At 44.7% G+C, this 24,505-nt stretch overlaps 1 protein-coding gene across 4 annotated transcripts in view; it reads left to right on the top strand.

Annotated features, from left to right (window-relative positions):
* Positions 1-20,659, top strand: part of gatad2b (GATA zinc finger domain containing 2B) — a 44,235-nt gene extending 23,576 nt beyond the window's left edge. Inside the window, exons 2-12 of one of the 4 annotated variants that reach the window (XR_015126793.1) lie at positions 3,379-3,759; positions 4,785-4,914; positions 6,110-6,241; positions 7,145-7,273; positions 8,149-8,319; positions 9,903-10,254; positions 10,813-11,015; positions 11,609-11,713; positions 11,836-12,034; positions 12,802-13,845; positions 13,954-20,659. Coding sequence is in view for 3 of the 4 variants with exons in the window: in XM_086279350.1 (XP_086135476.1) it covers positions 3,380-3,759; positions 4,785-4,914; positions 6,110-6,241; positions 7,145-7,273; positions 8,149-8,319; positions 9,903-10,254; positions 10,813-11,015; positions 11,609-11,713; positions 11,836-12,034; positions 12,802-12,938 (1,938 nt within the window). In the remaining variant the exon portion in view is untranslated. Of the gene's footprint in view, positions 1-1,950; positions 2,254-3,378; positions 3,760-4,784; positions 4,915-6,109; positions 6,242-7,144; positions 7,274-8,148; positions 8,320-9,902; positions 10,255-10,812; positions 11,016-11,608; positions 11,714-11,835; positions 12,035-12,801 lie in introns of those variants that run through there. The other 3 variants (XM_086279351.1, XM_086279352.1, XM_086279350.1) reach the window with 3 other exon arrangements.
* The last annotated feature ends 3,846 nt before the right edge of the window (positions 20,660-24,505 follow it).

The raw sequence follows: 24,505 nt of genomic DNA, 5'->3' as shown, positions 1-24,505 counted from the left end.
CATCGTTAGCATTGAGTAACAGAAAGTGGAATAAGCCATAGCAGCAGAAGCACAATACACACAGCCAAAGTACATCATCACAAATGTTTACCTGACTTGTAAAGTCCAGAAAACTCCGAGTACATTCTGTGATTTTTGTTGTACTGACATTATTATGTTTGTGTCATCAGCACATGTGCTGTGCATACTTAATGGTGTCCTGTAAGCTTCAGTGTCTGCAGATACGCTGTGGTCCGCTTGGCTCTAAGCAGCATAGATTTTGGGAGTGCGAGGCTCCGAGCAGACGTTTACATGCCTGAGTGTGACCACGTGAACCTGCCTGCAGACGGCATAAACTGCAGTGCACCTACTACGTATGAATACAGGCAGACTTTAACAGGCATGGCTGCTCGTCTTCAGCCACATCAGAGGTTGGATTTGGACTTGAGGTGCTAATAGTTTAGTATAACAACGTCCATATTTACAGTTGGATGAAAAGTACAAAATGGGCAAAAATCAAATCAGTAAGTGAAGCGATTGGATGTCGGGCCTGACGTATCAGACTCGCATCCACCGCCGAGTAGAACCATCAGTTTGAACATTAAACACTTTCCCACAGAAAAAGGACAGAGTGGACAAAAGACAGGAGGCGGTCAGGCAAATGGGTTTTCACGACTGTGCACTCGCTTTATTACCATTACACCCAGTTTGGCAAACACTGTTAATCTGGTGCCACATCGACAGGACAAGACATCAAGGTTATCTCTGCCATGGATTTCCAACAGCGCCGTCAGTGAGAGGAAGACTACGGATTTAATTGTGAGGAGAATGTTTTAGTAGCACCCTCCTGATTGACAGCTCTTTGAACAAACGTGTGTGTGTGTGTGTGTGTGTTTTGGGGGATGGGAGGTGGAATTACAAGTTGGCGTTATTTCAGGAGAGAGCTGCTGTCTCTGCCTCTTTTCTTTCCCTGCACACACACACGCTCACACACACACACGCTCACACACACACACGCTCACACGCACACACGCACACACGCGCGCACACACACGCGCGCACACACACACGCTCACACACACACACGCTCACACACACACACGCTCACACACACACACACACACGCTCACACACACACACACACACACACACACACACACACACACACACACACACACGCTCACACACACACACGCTCACACACACACACACACACACAGCAATAAAGAAAAACCCTCTCTGTGTCTCGGTGCTGCTACTCCGTTCCTGTCCCTGCAGCCTCAGAAACACTCACGTGCACACACACTGTTGGCTGGTATAACGTGAACAAATGAAGCACTCGGCTTTGGCGGCATCGAAGGGGCCCCTGAAATTAAGCTTGTGTTTATTTTTGCAGTGAAAGAAGAGGGAGGAAAAGATGAGCGTTTGAGGAGTTGGGGGAGGGTAGAGGAGAAGGGAGGAGTGTTTCTTTGTGGTACTGTACTGCTGGAGTAGGAGGGAGGATTACAAAACTCTGCCCTCTATCGGAATGCTGAGCTGCATGTGTGTTGTCTGTGTGGACGCCGTCTATCTGCTGGTGCAAACTGGAAGCATTCCTTGGAGCGCCACAGTTTTTCAGTGTGACAGATGTTTAATGTTTTATCCTGCTGGGGTTAGGAGAGGTGTGATCGTAGGGCTGAGTCTGTGTTTCTCATCTATTCTTTTCTTCTCCATTATCGGCCTGGCAGTGTGTTGGAAGGGTGTGGTGGATGAAAAGCGAAGGGAGAAAGTGTGCGTTTGTTTATTTATTTATTTATCTGGGGGGCACTGCTGACTGTAACAGTCATTATATTATGTAAAGCCTGGCAGCAGCGACAGTAACCAGGGGGAGGGGAAGTCTAAGTGAGAGAGCGTTGGGTGCCAGTTACTGACGTGCAGAGCAAGGCTAGCTGTGATTGGCTTCTCAGCGCAGATCTCTGGCTCATTAAACGTGGTGAGGTGGCTGGATCGGCGGAGGGGTTACACGAGCTGCTCGTGTTTGTACTCCCAGCAAATGGAGGCGACGACTCCACTGCTGCGTCACAAATTAATTAGAGGAAGAAGTGGCAGGGAGAGCCATGCTGTGGGACCATTAAGACTCCTCCCTGTGCTAAAGAGGCAGCTGTAGATGTGAGGTTAATAACTGACACGAGTGGAGGACAGGATGAACAGATTAGAGCGGTGAAAAGCCCGACACCATGAGGGGCACGCCAGAGTGACGCCAGCAGGTCGAATCTACCAATAGGAAGTGACAAAGTGAGGAGTAAAATGTGTTTGTCAAGCAGTGCTCGAGTGTGTGTGTGGTAATCGGAGCAGTAACCTCCAGACTGGGCGAATGGCGTCCAGGAGAGCAAAGGCCAGCTCCCAGGCCCAGAGCTGGAAGGATTGTAGTTTTCATTCGTTTTGTATTCATGTAGACCAGATGACTCACTTCATACATGACACTTGCTCCAGAGTTCTCCACCACACTGGACGTTGCACACCCACTGGCTGCTGGGGAAAATGTGGTTCTTGGAGGTTGTCTAGTCTAAGGTCTCCGTCTGATTTTCTACGTACGTTTCTCTACAGTCACTATAGAGCTACTGTAAAAAGTGCAGCACAAACCAGACACGGAGCCCGATTACCTTCAAAGTCAAAGTTGTGCCTCAGCGCTGTCTGGCCTCCACTTTCCTCTCAGCTTTGCCGACATGCAGAAGTCATTCATGCTAAACTATTTTATAGTAACCCAGAGGAGACGATCAATGAAATATATTATTTAATCTGACTCGTCCATCTGAGTGAGTTTGCTGTCAGGTTCGCCCCCTGCTCTTCCTCATTACACACTGCTTTGTGTGTTTTGTCACGCTAACAGTGGAACTTAGCAGGGACAGGGTTTGCCTTTCCAACTGGTCTATGATCTGGTGGGGTTGTATCTTTGTTGCTCTTTGCTTTTTCTTATCGATCGATTTATTAATTTCTTTATTTTTTCCAGTCTACACAAAAATAGTATTCATCATCGAGCGCCATGCAAAGCTGTGTTCTCTGTATTTACATCTGCATTACATTATCTGGATTAGGAAAAGTGTAGAAATATACAAACGTAATCATGTTAATACCAGATTAAAAACTGATTCGAGCTCGGATCGCTGGGATAACTTGGAGTTGTTCCCCGTGGTTTCAGAGGAACGTGGGATTAACTTTGCTGACAAAGGGAGGAGAGAACATCTGGAATAAGGGTTGGGAAGGATTGGAGGTTCCAGAGTCGTTCAGCTATTGCACCCAATGTGGTGGATAACTGTACTCATGCTTTAAGTTACATAGAGGAGTGTGTTTGTTATCTGACCTGAACCTATTTGGGTTTAAGGTGGCTCTGCTGACCTGTCTGACCTCTCTTGTTTTTAGGATGGAGCAGATGTCTGAGGAGGCGCTGAGGCTGAACCTACTTAAGCGAGGCCTTGAGTCAACCAGTGAGCGAGAAGAGGCGTTGGCCAAGCGCCTCAAAATGGAAGGTCACGAGGCCATGGAGCGCCTGAAGATGCTGGCACTTCTTAAACGCAAGGACTTAGCTGACCTAGCAGCCCTAGATGTTGCAGGGAGCTTGGGAGATGGAAAAGGCCCTGGAGCCAGCAGCCTCCATCATCAGAGCCTAATGGGTGCTGCTTATGAGGAGAAGTTAAATGGGAGTCTGAGGCTGGGAAGCCACAGTAGCCCCGTTGGACCAAGTAAGAATGGAAAGGAGAACATCCTGGATGAGCCAGTCGACATGAGCGCTGGGAGGAGGTGGTGAGAATAAACATTTTAAACAGAAGGATTCTGTGTAAAGAGCAGGCATGTGCTTTATAGCATGTCCGTTTACCTGAATCCAGCCATCGTTTATCTGATTATTTGAAGGACAATACCAGTTCACCTTAGCAGCTAGTTTTACTCTGCAAAAGTAACTAGTGGGTGAAACCTTGGCTGTCAATGAAAATCTTCACTTTTGTCCTCGTCGGCACATTTTTGGCCACCGAACTGCAAGAAGTGTCCACGGCACACTGTCTCTGTGGCTTTTACATGACTACAGAGGGACCAACTTATTCCACAGGTTCAGTAAGAAATCTGTGGAATAGTCCACATACAGTATTTGGTGCCAGCTCGCCCCTACAGAGCAGGGCTTGTATGTACATTGTGTGCAAGGTGCATAGCAAAGGTTTAAACCACACGAAAAGTAACGAAAACCCTCAAGGGCCCAAATTACTAAACGGCACAAAGTAACACAGGTGTACCAAAGGTGTGGTTAGTTTTATGGCTGTTTTACAGTAATGAAAATGCACATGCAGCAGGGGCAGCTGTAAAAATCAGTCAGTTCTTCAGTAAATCGGCCCTCAAACTGTGGGGCTGATGAAATGCATAACATGGAACAATGACACAAGGGCACCACTAGCCTACATGTAATCTAGTGTTGCTATACAGCATGTTCAATCTTCTTTGATAAATGAAATGTGTGACAATGTACATTACTGTTTCTGTCCCCCAAACCTTTGTGTCTGGAGCTGGTGAAAGATTTGCTTTTAAGTTTAAGAATCAGCACATGGACGTTAGAAATGGGGCGCAGTTTCTTTGTTATTCTGCTTTTAACCAACGAGCATGACTAAAGATTCCCAACCTGTAAGCTGACTTCCATTGAACCTACCGGGAAAACCAGCAGAACCGATGTCAAGCGACCCCACGCAGTTTAGTAAAGCTGTCAGATCCTGTGATGATAAAGTACGACTTTAAATGCTGCAGAAACTGACTGCACTTTGTGTTTGATCTTTTTTTCTTACTAGTGATGCTGATCATGACAGACGAACTCCGTCACCGGATGTCATCATCCTGTCAGACAACGAGGCTTCCAGTCCCAGAACGACACCTCGGCCCGAGGAGCGTGTGCACAAGGCTAACCTGGACATGTTCAAGGTAAAAGGCATTCGCAGCACTCCTGCAAGGGGGCAGAAATAGACTGAATATGCTGTACAAGTCCTTTAACACTGGTGCATAAATCAAGTGTAGAGGTCGGTCGCTCAGATATTTCAGGATGCTACACTTAATGAGACCTGGCTTCACACCCTAAAAACCCTGCAGCTAGCTTAAGCCCTGCGGTCGGGGCGAGCGATGGTAGCAAAGCCACTGTTAGCTCACCCAGCAGATTGTCCTGAGCAGCAGGGAAAACAGGCCGGGTGGGTGACGGTCAGGAGGAAGCGTAGTCCTGAACTGAAGCTGCCGATGCACCACCAACCAAGAGTGATACCAGGAAGTCCTGATTGAAGCTTTTCCTTTTCACAGGAGCTATTAACACTGTTGTGTTTTTGTTTTCTTACTCCTGCACAGTTGGCGTGGAGCACCAATCATTTGTACATGTACAATGACAATAAAAGGCAATTCTGTTCTCTTAAGGAGGTGACTTGTGTGGGAGTAGAGCTTGGGTAGCTTCTCTGTACGGTGTTGTCACAAGGTTTTCAAGAAAGGAACAGTGGAGGAGTTGTGACCTTTTGAGTCACAGCACTTTCCAAAAGACATCTACTGTAATGAAATGAGTCTAATTTCATCCTGTATGTCAGAAGATCCAGAGTGTGATCAAAGTGGTGGATGGACTGTAATGTTTCCAGAGTCTGATTATAGATGCAGAGCAGAGGACGTCATTGTCAGCAGCTGTTTTAGGGAGAAGCTCTGAGTAAACGCAGGTGGACAATAAACAACAACAAATATAAGTAATAGTCAGTGTCACATGTGTGAAACCTGCATGTTTCCACAGGCTGTCATGGAAACAGGAATACAGATGTGTCTAAATACCAGCAATGACATTACTACAGATGCATGAAGAATCCTGTGAATGAATTGGTCAAAATCACTTTTTCTTGACGTAAACAGGTTTTAAATTGCTGCTTTTGACTTTGCACAAAAGAATATTTCAGCCAAACGTGTCCTGTTTACTTTCTGCAGTCACATCCTGTGTCGATGCAGAAACACGACGCGCTGTTCAAACTGCAGCTTCTGTGTAGGTTTAGTCTGGTTTATACAGACTGGCTGTTGAGTTCAACGAGCTCGAAGTTGCCTCTGGTCTTATGTCCGGATATAGTGTGCCTTTCTAATTTTGTGTGCTCGTTTGTACCAGGGGAAAACAGGAGAGGAGAGGCAGCAGATGATCAAAGCTCTAAGAGAAGAGCTTCGTCTGGAGGAGGCTCGTCTCGTGCTGCTGAAGAAGCTCAGGCAGAGTCAAATGCAGAAGGAGAATGTGGTCCAGAAGGTCAGTGCTGCTGATGCCACACATTCTCACAGTCACGGCCACTGTTGGAGCTCTGCAGCTCTTTGCATCTGTCCGTGGTGCCTCGCCGTGGTTATGTGGGTTCAGTTCAAGTCACTTTTATTTGGTGCCAAATCAGTGTTTGCTCAAGGAGGCTTCAGTGTCTTATGTCATCACGGCAGCAGTTTGTCATGTTAATATTTCAATAATTTAACTAGACAAATATATTGCATAGACTGATCCTAACATAATAATAATAATAGTCTAATAGTTTATATCTGGAGAGCATGACCTATATAGACAATGGATAGTGCAGGATATTGGAAATCAGTATTGAAACATGTGTGTACCCCTTAGCTGCAGACGGTACTGTAATATTGTTCTAAATCAGGGCTCCCAAAACCGTGGCTCGGGGACCACTCGCAGCCCCCGCTTGCTGCCATATATGGACCTGTAGAAATAAAATGCAGTTTGACTGTTGAAGTGACGATTTTGTTTGTTGTTGAGTGAAATGTTAAAATAAGTTCGTCAAATGATTGAATATGAAGGCGAAGTGAGCAGAGACACAAACATGACGGGTGTGTTAGTCCACTGACAGACTCACAAACTAATGTGCACACCTATGTCTGCACTTCTGTTAAATACGAACAAAAATAGGAAAAAAAGATTTGTCTTGTTGTAGAGAATTTGAATTTTTTTTAAACAAAACTACATTTTAGGGGAGATTTGTGGGTGTTTTCTTGTTTGTTTTTGTTTGCCCTCGCATGAGACAACAGTGCCAGCAGTGTCTCGTTTAGTTTGAGAGCCCTGCTCTAAATCATATGCAGTAAACATTTATATATGAAGAAAGCACCAGAAAATCAATCTGAGATATTCCAGTCCTGGTTTATCGTTGCTCTCTTGCAGGTCCCAGTGGTCCAGAATGCTGCGTCATCTGTGCAGCCTCCTCCCATCCACAGCTCTCCTGTCCTGGGGAAGCTACCTGTGAGGCCAGGTCTACACAACCCTGAGCCCCAGAACCTCCGCACTGCACAGGTGTGTGAGTGAGTGTGAGGCGAAGGGTACATTTTCATTAGAGATCACACCAGTGAAGTTCCTGTTTTCCAGGAACTGTGTGATTGTTGGGGTTCTGTAGTGTTGTCTCGACCTTGCACCTTAAACCAGCCGTGCTGACTTTAAATGACGTCTTTGACTCACAAAGAAAGAACAAGAACTACAGAAGTCACTCAGTGTAACCAACAGCAAAGCTGCACCAGTGTCTATGATGTAAATGAACCTTAGACGTTTTGGCTGTAAGAAAGGGTCATGTGACCATGTAGGACAGTAATGGAATCTGAAATGTCTCCTTTTTATCTGTAGTCACATTTTAAACTTCACCAAATGTAGAGTACTTACAGAGACGGCTCCGCACGCTGAACTCCCGCCTTTTGTTGATGTCTTTAGCAAAATGTCAGTTTTCTTTGAGACTGAATCCACGTCTCTGCTGTGGGACAGCGTGGATATGCTATCAGTGACTCCATGTTAGCCTATCTGATTTACTGAGATGATTCATCACCTTGTTGGTGGTTGCACCACTCACTGTAGAGGAATGTTCTTACCAAGTACGGTCTTGTTTTCATCTTTTAGCCAATGATACGTGCCAGTTTTTAAAAACTGTGCAAGCTTTCAGTTTTGAGACTCAAAAGGGAAAAAAACTAAATCTTCTGGATTTTTAGCTCCAGATAAAATTTTGAGCTACGGTGGATAAAAAAGCACTTAAACATAGAAGAACGTGCTTGTGTGAATGAGCCATGGTGTGTATTATCCATTTACAGTAAACCAGGTGAGCAGGTGTCATTTGCAGACATCAGGGATTTTCTCTGATCTCTGCTGAACAATGAAACCCTTTGTTGCCCTTCTCCTTTCTGCAGGGTCACACAGTCATCCGGTCAGCAGCTAATGCAAACTTGCCCCCCATATTGATGTCTCAGCGAGTGATAGCACCCAACCCTGCCCAGCTGCAGGGCCAGAGGGTCGCATCCAAACCTGGGATGTCTCGTTCCAGTTCCAACAGCATGGCTAATGCTGTCAGCTACCAGCAGGTATAGAGTCAAACCGACCTGGGGTAAAGCATTCTTTTGAGAAAGGTGTGAACTTGTATGGTGAATGGTAGGACTGCCTAGAGAGAGATCACTGATCAAATCCTTTACATATGTGGCTTTTCTCAGTAATAGAGGGTAGGGCTGGGCCATATTATACCGTTCACGGTAATACTGTTAGGCAACGATAGGAAAATGAAATATCGCGATAGAATATGGGTAAAACGCGCATGCGCAGTGCCTTTGTTTTCATACGCACATGGCCGATTGTTGAGTGAAACAGATGAACCAGAATTGGTTTGTAAAAATGGTGCAACTTCCGTGATGTGGAACTGGTTTGGTGTTTGTCCGTCAGATACACGACAAAGCACATTTTTTTGCAGAACATGCAAGCGGCCGTCGTTATTACCGTATTTGTCGGACTAAGATGCTCTTAAATCTGGGAGTAATCTGGGTCCTAAACTCCCTATCCTTCAGGTCAAACAACACTGCGGCATCACTAAGAGTTAAAAACTGTCTAAATTCTTTCATCTTTAATAAAACGATCAGCATTGCTGCTTTACCAGGTGTAACTATGAAGTTTAACATCCAGGCATCCATGAAAACAAAAGTTATTACATTTAACGGAGTTAGAAGTTAGCAGGAAGCTAGCGGAAGTTAGCTCGCTAGTTTCGCTAGTTACCTAAGCATGATATAGCATGTTCTGACTGAGAGATTTCTGAAAAAAATCAAACGTACAGCTCTGCTATCACTTCCAACATAAATGAAGACAGGAAACTAAACAGCAGTGACGTTTGTAGGGTTACTGAAGTTGGGCTAGCTGGTATATAATGATGTGCTACGTGATCGCTAGCGACACAGCTATGTTAGCATAACATAAACAGTGAAGCTGGAGGACGAACACTAACACTTTTCCACTTATAAAAGTTAACGTGAAGGTTCCTGATAGTTAGAGACAAATGCAATCGCATGGCAGGATGCTGTAAACGGACCAAACTTCAGTCAGGAGAACAACTGAGATAATCCATCCACAGTACGAAGTTAGTCTTTAATATACTGCAACAACATGGGAATAGAGCAGCTGCAGAGAATTCAACATTAATGAATCAATGGTACAGAAGTGGAGGAAGCTTGAATAAAGTTTGATTTATCTGACTGCTTTGTTTCGCTTAATGTGCCTTATAATCCCGTGCACCTTATGGTCCGAAAAATGCGTACTGCACACTGCAGTTTAATGTTGCAAAGCACCTCTTTTTAACTTCAGTGGATATTATACATGGTTATGCTCAGGATATGTCAGCCCATTTCTACTGGAAATGCCTTTTGGTTAAACTTTCAGCAAGGAATTTGCATTTGCACTGTTACATTTTTATAAAGCTTTAATGTACATAAAAACCAGCTTCTTGTTTAAGTGAAAATAAATAGAAGGTTGTCTTTTTGCGCTAGTAATGTTGTGGAGTTGTATTTTGTCTCGCATCAATTATATCGTCAGTTATATCGTTATCGCAAATTTTCAAATATATATCGTGATAAATATTTTTGGCCATATCGCCCTGCTCTAATAGAGGGTGTATATCTCTCTGCAGGCCAGTCAGGTGGCAGCTTCCCAGCGCTCAGGCTCCAGTGCCATGTACATGAACCTGGCCCACATGCAAGCAGCAGCAGCTGGGGCCGGCGGTCTGGGCGGAGCTTCGGCCGTCAGCCCGTCCACCATGTCTGGTTCAGCCAGCGGAGCGGTGAGCTCCATGGCAGACCAGGCGAGCAGTCAGGCAGCAGCCAAGCTGGCCCTAAGGAAGCAGCTGGAGAAAACCTTATTGGAGATCCCTCCACCCAAACCCCCAGCCCCTCTCCTGCACTTCCTGCCCTCTGCTGCCAACAGTGAGTTCATCTACATGGTGGGCCTCGAGGAGGTGGTGCAGAGTGTGCTCGACAGTCAGGGTAAGTAAATATCAGATATTGGGGGAGGAAACATCTGCAGCAAATCTTTGATTTATACCTAATACGTAAGCGTTTGTGTGTTTGCACCAAACTCCTTTGCTTGTGTGAGCATGACCCAGAGACCATTTTGATAATAATTATAAAAATTTGCCAAGACTTTGTGTGCTGACTAAATCTCCCCAGCAGGTGGTGCTATTGTTTCTTCTGTCCATAGTTTGTGCATCGCAATAACCAATCAAGGCTTAGCAGAGCCAGAAGCAGGAAGTTCTTCTCGTATGTGCGGTCATGGTTGAGAAATCATTGTCCCTGAATCCAGCTCCATCCTTGTAGCACTGCCTTTTTACCCTGTCAGCCTTTAAAGGTCTGAATACAGGAGGCTACACCTGGCACCTGTCTGCTCAGCTGTGCTTGAATCACTAAGAGCAGAACAAAGTGCCTTCAGTTTGTGTCAGGAGTGCTGTGATGACTTTAAGGTTTAAAGTAAATTCTGGGTGTGCGTCTGCTCGAGCACCGCCTGTCGCTGTAGCTCTGTCGTTGTTAACGGAGTCCTGTCTGTAGGTAAACTCAGAGGGACGCTGGCCCGTCTGGAGCCTTTCTTCTGCGCCCAGTGCAGAACTGACTTCACCCCCCACTGGAAGCAGGAGAAGAGTGGGAGAATCCTCTGCGAGCAGTGCATGACATCCAATCAGAAAAAGGCTTTGAAGGCAGAGCATACCAACAGGCTGAAGAATGCCTTTGTGAAGGCCTTACAACAGGAGCAGGTTAGCAGCTTATGTACCTGCATCATGCTGGCTGATTCTTACTCTCACTTAAGTTTGTTTATGTCACGAGATTGTGTGGCTATCACAATTTTACTGTCTAGCCACACAAAGTGTTGTCGTCTGGTGTTGGTAGCAAAGTGATAAATAAATAATAGGGACACAGTTGGGACTGCGTTTCATGTTTTTAAACATCCGAGTCACTAATGAGCACGTTGTCGTTCTGACTCAGCAGAGCCTCACCTGGCTTCACCCTAAAAAGCTGGTGTCAGCTAGCTAGGTTAACCCAGGGTTTTCACTGCATGGTCACATCACAGGGATGGCATTGGCAGCATCTGGATAAATAAGTCTGCTGTGAGCAGAGCAGCTGATTTTAAAAAGGAAGTTAAAAGTGCTCCAGAGCTTTTCAGTACTGAAAACCCTGAATTAGTGCTGAAGTTACTCAGATAAGATGTAATCCTGCTTTGCAGTCTCTTTGTTACCACACCTAAACTCCCAAACATAGCTGGGGTATTTGGTAGTGATTGTGGAGTCGTTGAATGTAAGTACATGGTGGCACCAATGCACAAGACTCCTGAATGTGGTTCTCTTGTTAGGAGATTGAACAGAGGCTGCAGCAGCAGGCTGCTCTCTCTCCCAGCTCAGTCCCTACCAACGCCTCCAAGTCTGACTCCATGATCCGACATCATGCCCTCCGCCAGGTATGTTCCAGCAGAGAGTCCACTATTAACTTGGAAGGAATAAGGAGATGTATGGTGCTCGTGTGTATGTATTCCAAACCAAATGTGCTTCAAGCAATAACTAGCAAATCTCTGGTTCTTAGGCTCCCCAGCCTCAGGCCTCCCTGCAGCAAGGGCTGTCGAACTCGGCACGAGGGGTCCTGTCCAACTTTGCCCAGGCCTCCCAGCTCTCTGTGGCCAGCAGCCTCATGGGCATGACCAGTGCCAAGCATTGTGGCGGCAGCAACAGCAGCAGTAACAGACTGCAGCATGACAACCGTCGGCAGATCTACAACATCCCAGGTACCTACACCTTTGCCCTTTCTGCTTGATGGGTGAGGGTCCGTGTGTGTGTTTTGTTTCCTGCCGTGCATCTTAGTCAACATCAGCCATTCGTAGGTTTATTAGCTCCACCCAGGACGTTGTGTTTTGTCTTTCTGTCTGTAAACACGACAGCTCAGAAACTATGGAATGAATTCTGATAAAACTTTGCAGGGGTGTAGAGCGAAGGCGACAACCAGCCATTCAAATCAGCATCCACCAAGGTCTTTAACATTAGCTTAAGCAGAGACGTGGCTATCAGCAAGTCAGAAGGTCAGGACCAGTTACACTGTGGCTTTATAGAAAGCATATGATTGGGTGTTGGGGGGTGGAGGGGTGGGGTCGACTGATACTGCACGAAGACAGAGGAGTATGTGAGGGTGGTGCAGAATATGTGACAGTTGGATTATATAAGCCTGGGAACAACTCTGAGTGCAGTCTTGTTTACATGGATGTGAATGAGAGTGAGGCAGGTGTGACGGTAAATATGCCAGAGAAGGTTATCTGGGGTCAATCATTCAAACAAACGGGAGAAGGTGAGGACGCAGATGTTTCGCTGTGTCCACCTCTGTATCGATGTCGTTTTATTGCTGTTTCTTTACATTCAAAAAATTCTAGTAAACGTATAAAATAAGAAAATAAGGCTAGTTCATGTCAATAGCAACAAAACAAAAGGTCACTTACAAATGTTTGAGCCTTAAACTCTACAAAGTGCATCTTCTCTGAATGTTGTCCTTCTGCTTCCACAGGGTTAAACATTGCCTATCTGAACCCAGCGGCTGTCGGAGCCCATAAGAGCTCCAGCTTAGCAGACCGGCAGAGAGAGTACCTGTTGGACATGATCCCGCCTCGATCCATATCGCAGTCGATCACTGGACAGAAATGAGCCCTGTCCAGCTCTTGCCCCTTGAAGCCACCTTCATCTTCATACCTAAACCATACCGAAGCACTCCTAAATCAGTCGATACCCTCTCCTCTTCACCTCTCATCGCATGCAGTGCCTGTCCATGTGCCTACCTTAAACTGACCCATAAAAACCCCACCAAGTTGGACAAGGACTCTAAACAACCAGTGCATTTGACATGCTCTTAATATAGTAAAATCCTTCTTCTTCAGTCTATTTAAGAATTATAATTCCCCTTATTATAACTGGTGGTAGCATTATTATTCCCACAACTACCATATTTGCTTCTGTTACTATTACTCATTATGCTTTTTCCTTTTGATGGTTTGTTTTTCTGCTGTTTATCTTTGACTCTGGGTAGTGACGGCCTGTCGTTGGCGGTTTCTTTAGGCCAAGGTCATATAGGATTTTTTTTTTCTTTATAATTTGTCCTACAGCTTAGCTGCGATTGTTGCTAGTAACAGAAGATCAAGATGATGCGTTCTGGTTGCTATGCAACTTACAAGCTTTGTAAAATAGTCTCGACTTGGATGAAACAGTGGAAAATCCCGATGGGTACAAAAACAGACAGTTTGAGGCTCTGCATGCTCTTGAAAAGAGGATGAAGAACCCATTTTAAAAATGGAAAAGCTGGAGGGAGGGAAGGAGGGAGCAGCAGAGCACCCACACCTGTACAATCTCCCTAAAAGGGCCTGCTTCACAGCGACACACAGCCAAAATTCTGATATGCTAAAGTTAAGTTTCAGGACAGCGCCGGAGATTCTGCCACCAACAGAGTTAATGAACTGGAAGCGAGCGACAGACGAAAGCAAAAGAAAATCCTATGTGATCGGCGTTCGGATAATCTTTCCTTTGCTTCCACCGTCGTTCACGAAAAGCTTCTTATCAGGTTCTTCATTTCAGATTGAAACAGTAACACACTTTTTTATGCTGGATGATACTTAAGTTGTACTAATCACGATGGACAGTCACAGCAGTTTACCATCTGCCTCTTCAGGAGACCAGCAGTCAGTCGAAGCTCCAGCGAGACGGAAGCTGACAGGCCGAGTGTGTCGTCTGTGTACCTGCCAAGTATTGGGGCTGCTGATGCTCTTCATTCAGACAGAAACCTGTTGGTCCCATCCCATTTCACTATTTCCCAGTGACCTACTAAACCACCTCACCCATACTCCCCACCCCAAACCTTCGGCTGTTCAGTATGCACAGACTGAACCCTTTCACCCCGCTGTTCCTCGTGGCATCGCGTGTTCTTTGAGAGAGCGAAAAGACCTCAAAGCTAAAGGTGGAAGCATATTTTGTGCGTCCAAACCACAGACTCTGTAACTACAAATCTGGGTTCTTCTTCTTTTTATATTTTGGTTTTTAGATTATTTTCTAAATGTTGTGCAACACCCATTCCCAAACCCTAACTACTATTCCCATCCCTACCTCATCCCTTTTTGTTTGTTTGTTTAAACTTTATGCGGCGTCTCCTAATAAAATGGTTGCGTACCTGAGAGGTACAGCTGCCGGAGACGATAATAATCAACATAAAACAGAAACTATTAAAATGTCTGTATGGATTATGTATAGATACCTAGCTTCAGAGAAAAAGGACGTGGATTTTATCTTTTAAGGAGAGGCATGGCTCAATCATCGTGTGTCTGCTCTGCACACACGTTTCCTCTCCAGAGGAGCACTGTGCATATTTCAAATTAGATGTTTTTGTATGGAGAAGAGTTAAGAGTGGCTGCGGTCTGGATGCTGGCTGACGGCTAACCAGAGTCCGGTGAGACGCTCCGATTTCACCGAGGTGTGTTTTGTGTTTCTCGTTTTGCTTTATTTACAGGCTCATGTTCATAATCCCCAAAAGATGTTTACATGCTTTTAATGTTCAAAAACACTTTATGATCCTGCACTTCTACAAATGCTCCGTTTGAGTTTCTGTCGCTTTAAAGCCCTCCTTCCAAAATTCCAACTCCACTCTTATTGGTCAGCTGTGATGACACAAGCAAGGCAAAGTTGGTGACATAGCTGAACACTTTGTGGGCTTCTTAACAAAGGCCTTACCTGAAGCCACCACAGGATGACTACATGTTGCTTCTATCCCTGAGGGCGCTCACTGAAGTCACAGCAGAGCTGACGTTGGTCTTGATGGCGTTATTTGTCACTACTTGTTCTGTTGTTGACAACATGAACAGGAGGAAGTCGATGAAAACAGGTTTGTGTGGAACGTCTCTTTGTTGAAACAGCTCAGTTAGCATGTTAGCATGACCAGTGCTAAATGGACTGGTAGCGCTTTTCTGCTCTATCTGAGCGCTCAAAGCGCTTTACACAACTCGGTGATTCACCCAATCACACAAGCGCTGTCTGACTAACATTCACACACATTCACACTCCGATGGACGCATCGGAGAGCAACCTGGGGTTAGCATCTTGCCCAAGGATATTTGGCGTGCAGACTGGAGCAGACGGGGATCGAACCACCAACCTTCCGATCAGTAGGCCACCTGCTCTGCTGCTGGTGTGTCACCTCCAGTCATGCTCCAGTTGTTACTCCTTTGAAACATGCACAAAGAAGTTATCGAACACACTGAATAAAGTTTGAAGAAAAGCTGAAAGAGACACTCAACTTGTTGATAAATGACTAAATCCTAATTTACTCTCTGCAAATGTTGGACCTCAGTCCCAGCTTTCATTTCACTGGTGCCCAGTTTGTACATGTATCTAGAAGATGGAGTTACTCCACTCATATTCTGACACATAACCCTTACAGAGCCCAGTGTCAGGCCTGCACCCCGCTCTCACTCATGTGACAGATCACTGCAGCAAGTGTGCCGTTGGTAATGGACCGGTTCTTACGCAGCCCTTTGCTACTGTACCTGAGCACTCTGTGCGCTTTATACAACGTAACCTCATCCACCCAAACACTTTTTCTCTTTTTGCTCAAGCGTTTTCTCTCTAACATTCGTACTGTGATGGATGCATCGGGCACAACTCGGGCTCAGTATCCTGCCCCAGGATGTTTGACCTGAGCAGCCAGGGATTGAACCACCGACTCTCTGGTTAGTAGTTGACCTCCTGCTCGAGCTCCCGAGCTACAGCTGTGTTTGTGTAAAATGATCCATTGTTGTTGTTCTTTGGTCACACATCAGTTACAGAGTTCTTATTGCAAACTAAATTCCATCTCAGTCCCAGGATCGGTAATGTTTACCATTGGTTAAAGTGACAGCACTCGTCGTTCAGATGGAGAACTTTTGGCATGAGAGTGAAACTAGTGAGAAGAACCAATCGTTCAATGTTATTACGAACAGACTCTTCGCCTGTTCCAGGCCCATCTTCGCTGTGCTCTGGATAAGAAACGGTGAAAGTTGGTGACATAACTGTCACTGGGCTTTTACATGAGCAGCTCTCAACGCTGCAGCAGAGTAATGTGCAGTTTCCAAAGTGTCAGGAAATGTTATTCTTCCAACATAGTTGTGGAGTTGAGACGGGTTGAAAACTGCGGTGCTGTCAAATGAACAGAACTAAGCATCTGATGGTGTTAATCCACTTTTATCTATTTATCATGCAAGTGTGTGTTTTCACAAACCATTTGAAGTATTTTCATGACGACGTCGATGGTTTTGCTCCGGACTAAACCTCTAAACCTGCCCAAACCCAATCTGTCTTACACAGGTTGGACAGTTGCTTCATCACAGTTAGTTTGAGACCTAACAACAGCTGTCACAACCAGCAGTGTTAGATTGTGGTTGGCTGCCTACAGACAGCAGGCAGAAAGCTCGTTTTCCCATAAACGTAACTTTTTCTTCTTCTTTCTTTTTTGCTTATCTTGCCTTAGTGGACCATCACAGTGGATTTGAAATCAAGGTGTTATTGAAATGCAGACTTTGTTTTAATTCAAAGGGTTTAAACAAAAATATTGCATCACCTGTTGAATCTTTTTTACATCTTTCAGAGGCTCAAAAGTATTTGGACAGACTGCTGTAATTTTAAATGTACGGATTATTTTTAATACTTCACTGAAATCCTGTGCTGTCAAAGACTGCCCGAAGTCTCGAACCCACGGACATCACCAGCTGTTTCCTCCATCGTGATACTCTGCCAGGCCGTTATTCCATTTACTCCAGCTGCCTTCAGCTGCTTTTTGTGTGTGTTTGCCTTCAGATTTGCCTCAATACTCAATCAATGTCCCATTTCTTTGTCTCAGAAAAGCTCTAGGGTTGCTCATGCAGTATGTTTGGGACATTGTCCATGTGCACTGAGGTGTCATCCAGTCAGTTTTGGAGCATTTGGCTAAATCTGAGCAGAGAGATCCTGTACACTGCAGAATTCATCCTGATGCTTCTGTCACATCACCAATAAGTTGTTTTCAGGCATACATACGTATGCCACAACACTGCCTCCACCTGCTCTTTTAGATATTCTTTGTAAATGTCTCATCTGTCCTGGTTGATGGAGCGTAACCACCTTCATGCTGAGAGTTCCCATGATCAGCTAAGTACAAGTTCAACATTCACCATTAATTCCACATCTGTTTTCTCCTTTGTCAGGGAACAATGAGGGAGTCTGACCACGAATCTGCTTGTCTGTCAGTTGTCCAGTTACTTTTGACCCTTGAAGAATCAGTCAGTCAACAGTCAATGCAACACTTCTGTCAATTAAACCAGAAAGTCTGGTTTTGTCACATGTTGATTTGGTTTCAAGTCCACTGTCGTTGTGTGAAAGGCAAAATTTCATGGTCCAAAAACCTCTGGAAATAACTGTATGATGGTGGTGTTGAAGGTTTGGGAGGGAACATGAGCAATCTTCATAACTGTAATGAGGCTGTGCAGACAGCAGGTTATATGACCAACACATCATTCAGACTGCAGTCGAACCCTCTCATAATCTACGCAAGGAGAACGTGTTCAGGTCAAGTCTTTGGTGTTGTTGGTGACAACACTCGGCTATTTCGAGCAGTGTTCAGTTAACGTGCAGTATTATTCACAGCACACTGGCCCTCCAGGAGTCTGACGCATGCAGATTACTGATGATGATCTGCGACAGCATCCCGGCAGATTCAGATTATTGATAGAGACCTTGGACTAACGTGTAGTGAAACATGGCTGACCTGTTGCAAAGGACTCCGCATGACCTGACACGACCTCTGGCCGCCATGTTGGATTTCTTCAGCTCTCGGGTACCAGCTGATGTTTCTCACAGAAACGTTTACCTCGGTTTGTGTACGGTGTTTGAATGTCACAGATTACAGTTGTTTCTCTGATCCTTTGGTTTATGACTGAGCAGCTGCACAACTACACTCAGTTCATTGAAAAGTGTTTGCTAATCCACATGAACTGCTCCTTTTTAAAAATGATTCACATATTGCAACTTGACATTGGCATTTAGCTTAAAGCACTGCTGTGTTCAAGTAAAAGGCACATGTGAATGTACGAGCCAGAGAAGTGATGGTAGCAGTTAAGACCAAAAATACAGTTTTAAGAAAATGGATAAAAGAGCTTCTCTCTAAAGTACGTCAGCACTTCATCAGCTAATCTTTGCAGGTCGGTCACAGTAGTCTTCTCCTGTTTAATGAGCCCACCAGCCAAGAAAATCACCTGTAAGCTGCACGCGGGACGATTTTTGGTCCATAAAGAGAGCAGCACCAAATCATGACAGAGGAGTGTTGAACACAGTGGGAAGCAAAACTATCCAAAAACATGAGTTTTGCATCTGAAAGCACTTTGAATGGTCAGACGACAGTAGAGAAGGCAACACTGTCCTGAGCTTCTTCACAGCTCAGGACAGTGTTGGAGTTCACATGATGACCCATGGAAAGGTCAGTGTTTCCTCTTATGCCCAGTTTGAGAGCTGTTAGTTTCCCCTCTCCCTAATTCAGCTGTTTTCTCACATGTGCATCTTATAGCCTACTAACAATCAAAGTGTGTTATATTGTTATTGACACAGGGATAGAAGTTTCAGTGTTCAAATCCACAGATTGTGGCTGATACTCTCGTAAGTTTCTCAAATTTGCTTAAATATGAAGGTGGGTGCTGTAACAGTCTAAGGCCTGTCGCCCTGCAGTGAACGCGCTGCCTCATAAAGGCTGTACGATACAGTAATGTCAACTTTTATTACAGTGTTACTGAACGAATCCTAAGCGAGTATCGGTACTGAGTCGACTCTGATGAAGCTCCGTGTGAATCCATCTGTGGTTCAAAGCTCAGCTCCAATAAGCCCTGCATCGTCTACACGCGTATAGTGTTTGTGCGGTTTTTTTGTTTGTTTGTTTGTTTTGTTGTGCGTTCTGGTTGTGTCCAAGTAATCCAGACCTGCCTGTCACTACTACAGAATGATCCAGTGACAAACAGTCCACAGAGAGCGATCCAAGATCCCTGCTGTGAGCTGGCACTATGTGTATAAAGACTGAGCTGAATGGGAGACAACGTTTGAAATTGGATGTAGCGAAACGATACCTGAAATCTATTTTTGCTCCAACTCCTAGTCCGATCTGCTTTAGCTGCAAAGCTAAAGTTTAAATGACAAAATAAGCTCCCGTCTCTCTTTTTGCAGATGCATTTATACATCTTTGTATTTGAACTTTGTTCTTTTCAACATCACTTTTTAGATTTTCAAGTCATTCTTTATTCTAAGGATTTGTTTGTTTTCTTTCTGTCGCAGTTAAAAAAAATATTGACTATGAAATAAATGACACAATATTTGCTAGGTTTTAAGTGATAATGACTTATTGTACATATGCATTTTTTCCTCCGTTACTGAAAAAAGAAATTAAATGGTTGTACATTGTGTAGAAAAGCAAACAAAAAGCCATGAATATTGTGAAGCTTGTCATTTCGTTTTGTGATCACTGTGTATTATTGTGTAACAAATGTGCAAAATGTTTGGGATTCCTTTTCTTTCGCCCGTTCTGCTTCTTGAAGCAGCCTTGCTGGTTGCATTTGCTGTTATTTTGAACTAGTTAGCGTTTGCAGGGAAGTGCTCACTGGTTCAGATCAGAATGGTCTGAAACTCCCGTCTGAATACTTCGACGCATTAAACTTTAGATACCTTCAAATTACTTGTTGATGGAAACACTCTGATTGGTCGGACTCGGTGGGCCTAGCCCTCACTGTCAGAACGCCGTCACGTTGGCGAAACCACCTCTCGTAATTACGTTTCTGTGTTTTGATGGAAACGATTACTGCTCCCCGGTTTGTTACACGCAGGCAGACAGCGGATCGACACGAACCACTAAGACGCAGATTCTTACAACTGTTGAAACTTTTTGTTTGTTTAGCTTTTTCGTAAAGAAGCGCTCGCCCTGAATCAGTGACCACTTTTTCTGCCGACACCAGCATACAACACGTATGATACTGTACTGTTTGGCTTTATCTTCTATTAATTGTTGTTGCTAATGCAGGGAATGATTTAACTGCAAAATCATTGTTTCTTTTTGCATAGTGTTGACAATTTTAAATATCTGGGAAGTAGGAACGAATGATAAAACGGACCAGAGACTAATCAGACTAATTTTTGTTTTACTTGCATCAATCCTGACCTTTTGCACATACTTGATATTTAACGGTCTTCAAAAAAAACGTCAAGAAAATAATGCTGTTTGAATACTGCCAGTTGATTGACAATTATGCATTGATTGAAAAAAAATAAGCTAATTTTGGAGGAAATAACTTTGTAATATTTATCTCTTGCAAGCTATGTTTAATAAAGGTTGAAACAATTTGCTTCAAAGTGTCAACGTCATTCAGCTTTCTTCTTCTTCTTCAGCGACGCTCTGGGCAGCGTTTTCAGCCGATCTGTCCCGACCACTTTTCCTCTGGTCTTTTCATTAATTTTCAAGTTATCATTATCTCCTCAAAAACAGTCTCCATCTACCCCAACAACATACCCTGGATCACCAAGGAGCTCAAGGAAATCCTTAATTTAAAAAAAAGAGGATTTTCTTTTCCGGCTCTGCTCTGGATAAAAAGGAGGTCAACAGGGAGGTCAAGAGCCCCTTAAAAACTGCTAAACTGGAGTATAAAAACACTGTTGGAAAAAAATTCACCACAGGGGACCTCCACTCAGCCTGGCAGGGCCTCAAAACCATGGCCTCTGTGAATACTGTGGTCACCACCTCCAGAACCATCCAGGTTCTCATTCTTGGCCTGTTTATGCCATGCCCTTATCTTTAACGTCTGCTCCGTTGTACCTTAATTGGCCCTTGGGGATAAATAAATAAAGTCTCTCTGATTCTGATTCTTTAGCCGTTTAAATCAGCTGTGTTGGATCAAGCACACCGGCCCTCGAGGCCTGGAGATCCCCACCCCTGGATTAGGGGGTCTATACTTAAACCAGCGTTTATATCATGTACACAACGCAGTACTCTCCACTAGGTGGCAGCCTGGAGCAACAAACCATTTCCCGGGTCAGCTGAAATTTGACCTGTGTCGAAACAGTTTCCATCTGGAGAGCTTGAAAGAGCCTCCAGGAAAAGTAGAATGAAGCAGACTGATCAGGACTCAATCTGAACCCAGCTCTCTCCATTTCAGCACCGACGAATGTGTTTTTACTGTAACTTGTTTCATGATGTCACTTCTTGATTTTTCAGTGTTGACTAAACAGCCATCCTCTGTGAGCTGCTTTGAATGAACCGGTACATGCAGGGATCAGGGCTGGTGGACACACACACACACACACACACACACACACACACACACACACACACACACACACATTATTTGGAGCAGCTGTTACAGTATTGTTTCTGCGCTGTGTCATAACGTGACATGTTGACTGTCTGCCATACTGCATTTGAGATGCCATCTACTGGAACATGCAAAGTTACAAAGCAGAATAGAATAGAAATGGTTTTTGCCTGAATATTAAATATTATTGTAGCATTGATCCTAAAAAGCGCTCTGTGGGTTTTATGGCTCTTTAAGTCATAAGACCACTGCTAACAGAATCAGCTCCCAGCCCAGAGCAGATTTACTGAGCGCTCGCTAACAGTCTTATCTGACTCCTGCTCCTGCCTCCTTTGAGCGTATCAGAAGGTTCCTGTAACGGCGATGCATAGTTTGAATAGACTTTTCTAAAAATAAGGCTGTCAGACATGTATTTACTTAAGGATGTTTGCAGAAATGCCCGTGCTTACACGGAACCGTTGGACAGTTGGTAATAAACAAGTGTCACATATCTGTTTCTGCCATCATACTGAACTCGTACTGTTACCAGTTAAATGTGTTGATGAAGTCTTTCAGGCTTTGTGCACATGCAGGAAAACAACGAGCTGCATCTCACTCCCCTTTTGTCTAGAGCGCAAACAGTCATTACACAACACAACCACAATCATGTGACCTGTAAAAAAGGAGAACAGCTGCATTGATGTGACGGTGGGCGGGGCCGGCTCTGTGTGGAACGTGTGGAACATGACGTTCTCTGAGTGTTTACATATAGATCTGCCTGAAGGACGGGAACACGGTAGGTGGACGACCTCGAGTGTGTAACTATAGTGCAGTGCGACCTTCCAAAGTGCTTCAAACCACACAGCCTCCCTTAAGTGAAACAGTAACATCGCTCATCTACATTTGCTCCGTGTTTGTCTGTTATGGACTGAACTCTGTTGTCACACTTTAACAACCTTCAAACGTCAGAAAATCTCCCAGCGAGTCATTTCCTTATTGTCAGCCTCGTCGAGCCTGAGTGGCACACACACCTGGACGTTGATTTAATGTCTGCATGTGCACAAGTCAATACGCAGTTAGGCCTTCCTCCATCACTGTAATATACTCTAGAATAAAGAGTTAAGCAGCTGCTCACTACAATAATTCATTAGGATTCATGAATTAATCCTAATATTTGCCTCACTTTTTTAACGTAAACTGTCACGGACTCCTCACAAGGCAAACATCTCCATGTAAGATACACAGAGTGGACGAGACTGAACAAGCAGCAGGGCTGATAATGAACCACAGAGACCGTAGACAAACATTAACATTGATAATAACTCGGGGGGCATCCATCTGTTGCTGTCTGTTTCTCCTGTTCCAGCCAATGAAAGGGCTTACCTGCTCTACAGCTGTGTGCACGCTCTCAGTCACTCTGGAGCGAAACACATTCACCTTACTTTGGTCACTGCTAACGTCCTCTCTCCTGCCCGTCAGTAAATCTTTTCAAACTGCTCACAGTTGTTTGAATGTGCTTGAAGTCCAAACAAAGGTTCCCAGACCAAAGTCTGTTTATTCTGGAAAACATTGCTCAGCACAGAAATGATCAAATCTGTTCTTGCACACATAAAACGTGCTGATCGGTGCTGGTAAAGAGCGGAGCGTCTGCCGGGAAGGTTAAGATCCTGCGGTCGGTTTGTTTCCACCGGCCTCAGAGTTTATGTCTTCCTCACTCTCCCCAAAAACACAAGTGTTCACGTCTGTGCGGTTTTATCTGTATTTTCAAAATATCTGCTGATTCATGTTCTGTCCTGCTTGTTGTTTTTCAGTGCGAGCATGCACGCAGGTGGCAGACGGCTGATTAAGGTGGACGTCAAGGTGACGAGTCTGTCTGTGCACATTGCTGTTCCCCACACAGTGAGTGAAATGCTGCAAACGCTATAGCTACTGATCAAAACGCTCAACAAGGAAAACTGTCATTGGTTCAGCTTCCAGGCTTTTATTCTTTCTCACTGTTTCTTTAGAATATGCATGAATAAAGTAACTGTTGTAATGGCGATGACCTTGTTCACTGTTATCACTGCTGACTTTGTTTTCTGAGTATCTCCTCCCAGGACAGACAGTGGGTGGGCCCTCTGTGTTGTCTTCCTTTGGGGACCCTGACTTCCTCCCACCACCCAAAAGCATGAATGCCAGTTTAACTGGTGACTCCAAACTGGTCACGGATATGAAGCAGAATACAGTACTGTAGGAATACATGGTTAACCATGTGACTTACAGTTACATACCTGTGCTTGCACCATATTAAAGACTCCGCTGACTAAACCCATGTGACTTTTTGACAGTCAGAGTTCCCTGAAAGGGAACAACCTGTAACATTTTCAACACTTATTCGCTTCCATTTAAAAGTAAGTTTGGCAAAAACCCACTAAAATATCAAAACTGAAAGCAGATCAAGCAGCAGGAAGCAGAAAGTCCCCCCCCCCCCCCCCCCGTCCTGCCCAGGAGCCATGAGAAAAACAAAATTCCTCCCGAAGACGCCCACATGCCCTGTGTGCATGCCCCACGCATGAACAAGGACTCCAACCAATCACAGAACACTTAGCAACAGGCTTCAGCCAATCAGTCCTCAAGTTTTGGGGTAAACAGAGAGGACTTTTTTCTCCTGTGGTTGACACTGTGAAAAGAAAGAATGAAGGAAACTCGTCCAGTTCCTGAGGAGCAACTTTTGTGTCAGTTCAGCAGCAGCAAAGCAGCAAAGCAGCAAAGCAGCAAAGCACAACCACGGTCGCCTCCAGGCGGCTTTATACTGGAAGGCAGACGCTGCAATAATTGTTATGTGAAGAAATGTCTTTCAGCCACTTTTCTCCTTTAGTGGTCAGTTCTCTCTTTGTTTCTCTGCCTTTGCACAAGCACATTTCC

This window comes from Aulonocara sp. 'chitande type north' Nkhata Bay, linkage group LG22 (assembly GCF_057382095.1).
Source record: "Aulonocara sp. 'chitande type north' Nkhata Bay isolate Kocher_YH1m ecotype deep benthic linkage group LG22, A_spYH_male_GT1.1, whole genome shotgun sequence".
In the NCBI taxonomy this organism is placed as follows: Eukaryota; Metazoa; Chordata; class Actinopteri; order Cichliformes; family Cichlidae; genus Aulonocara; species Aulonocara sp. 'chitande type north' Nkhata Bay.
Note: the sequence above shows the minus strand (reverse complement) of the source record. Positions and strands in the feature narration are given on the sequence as shown.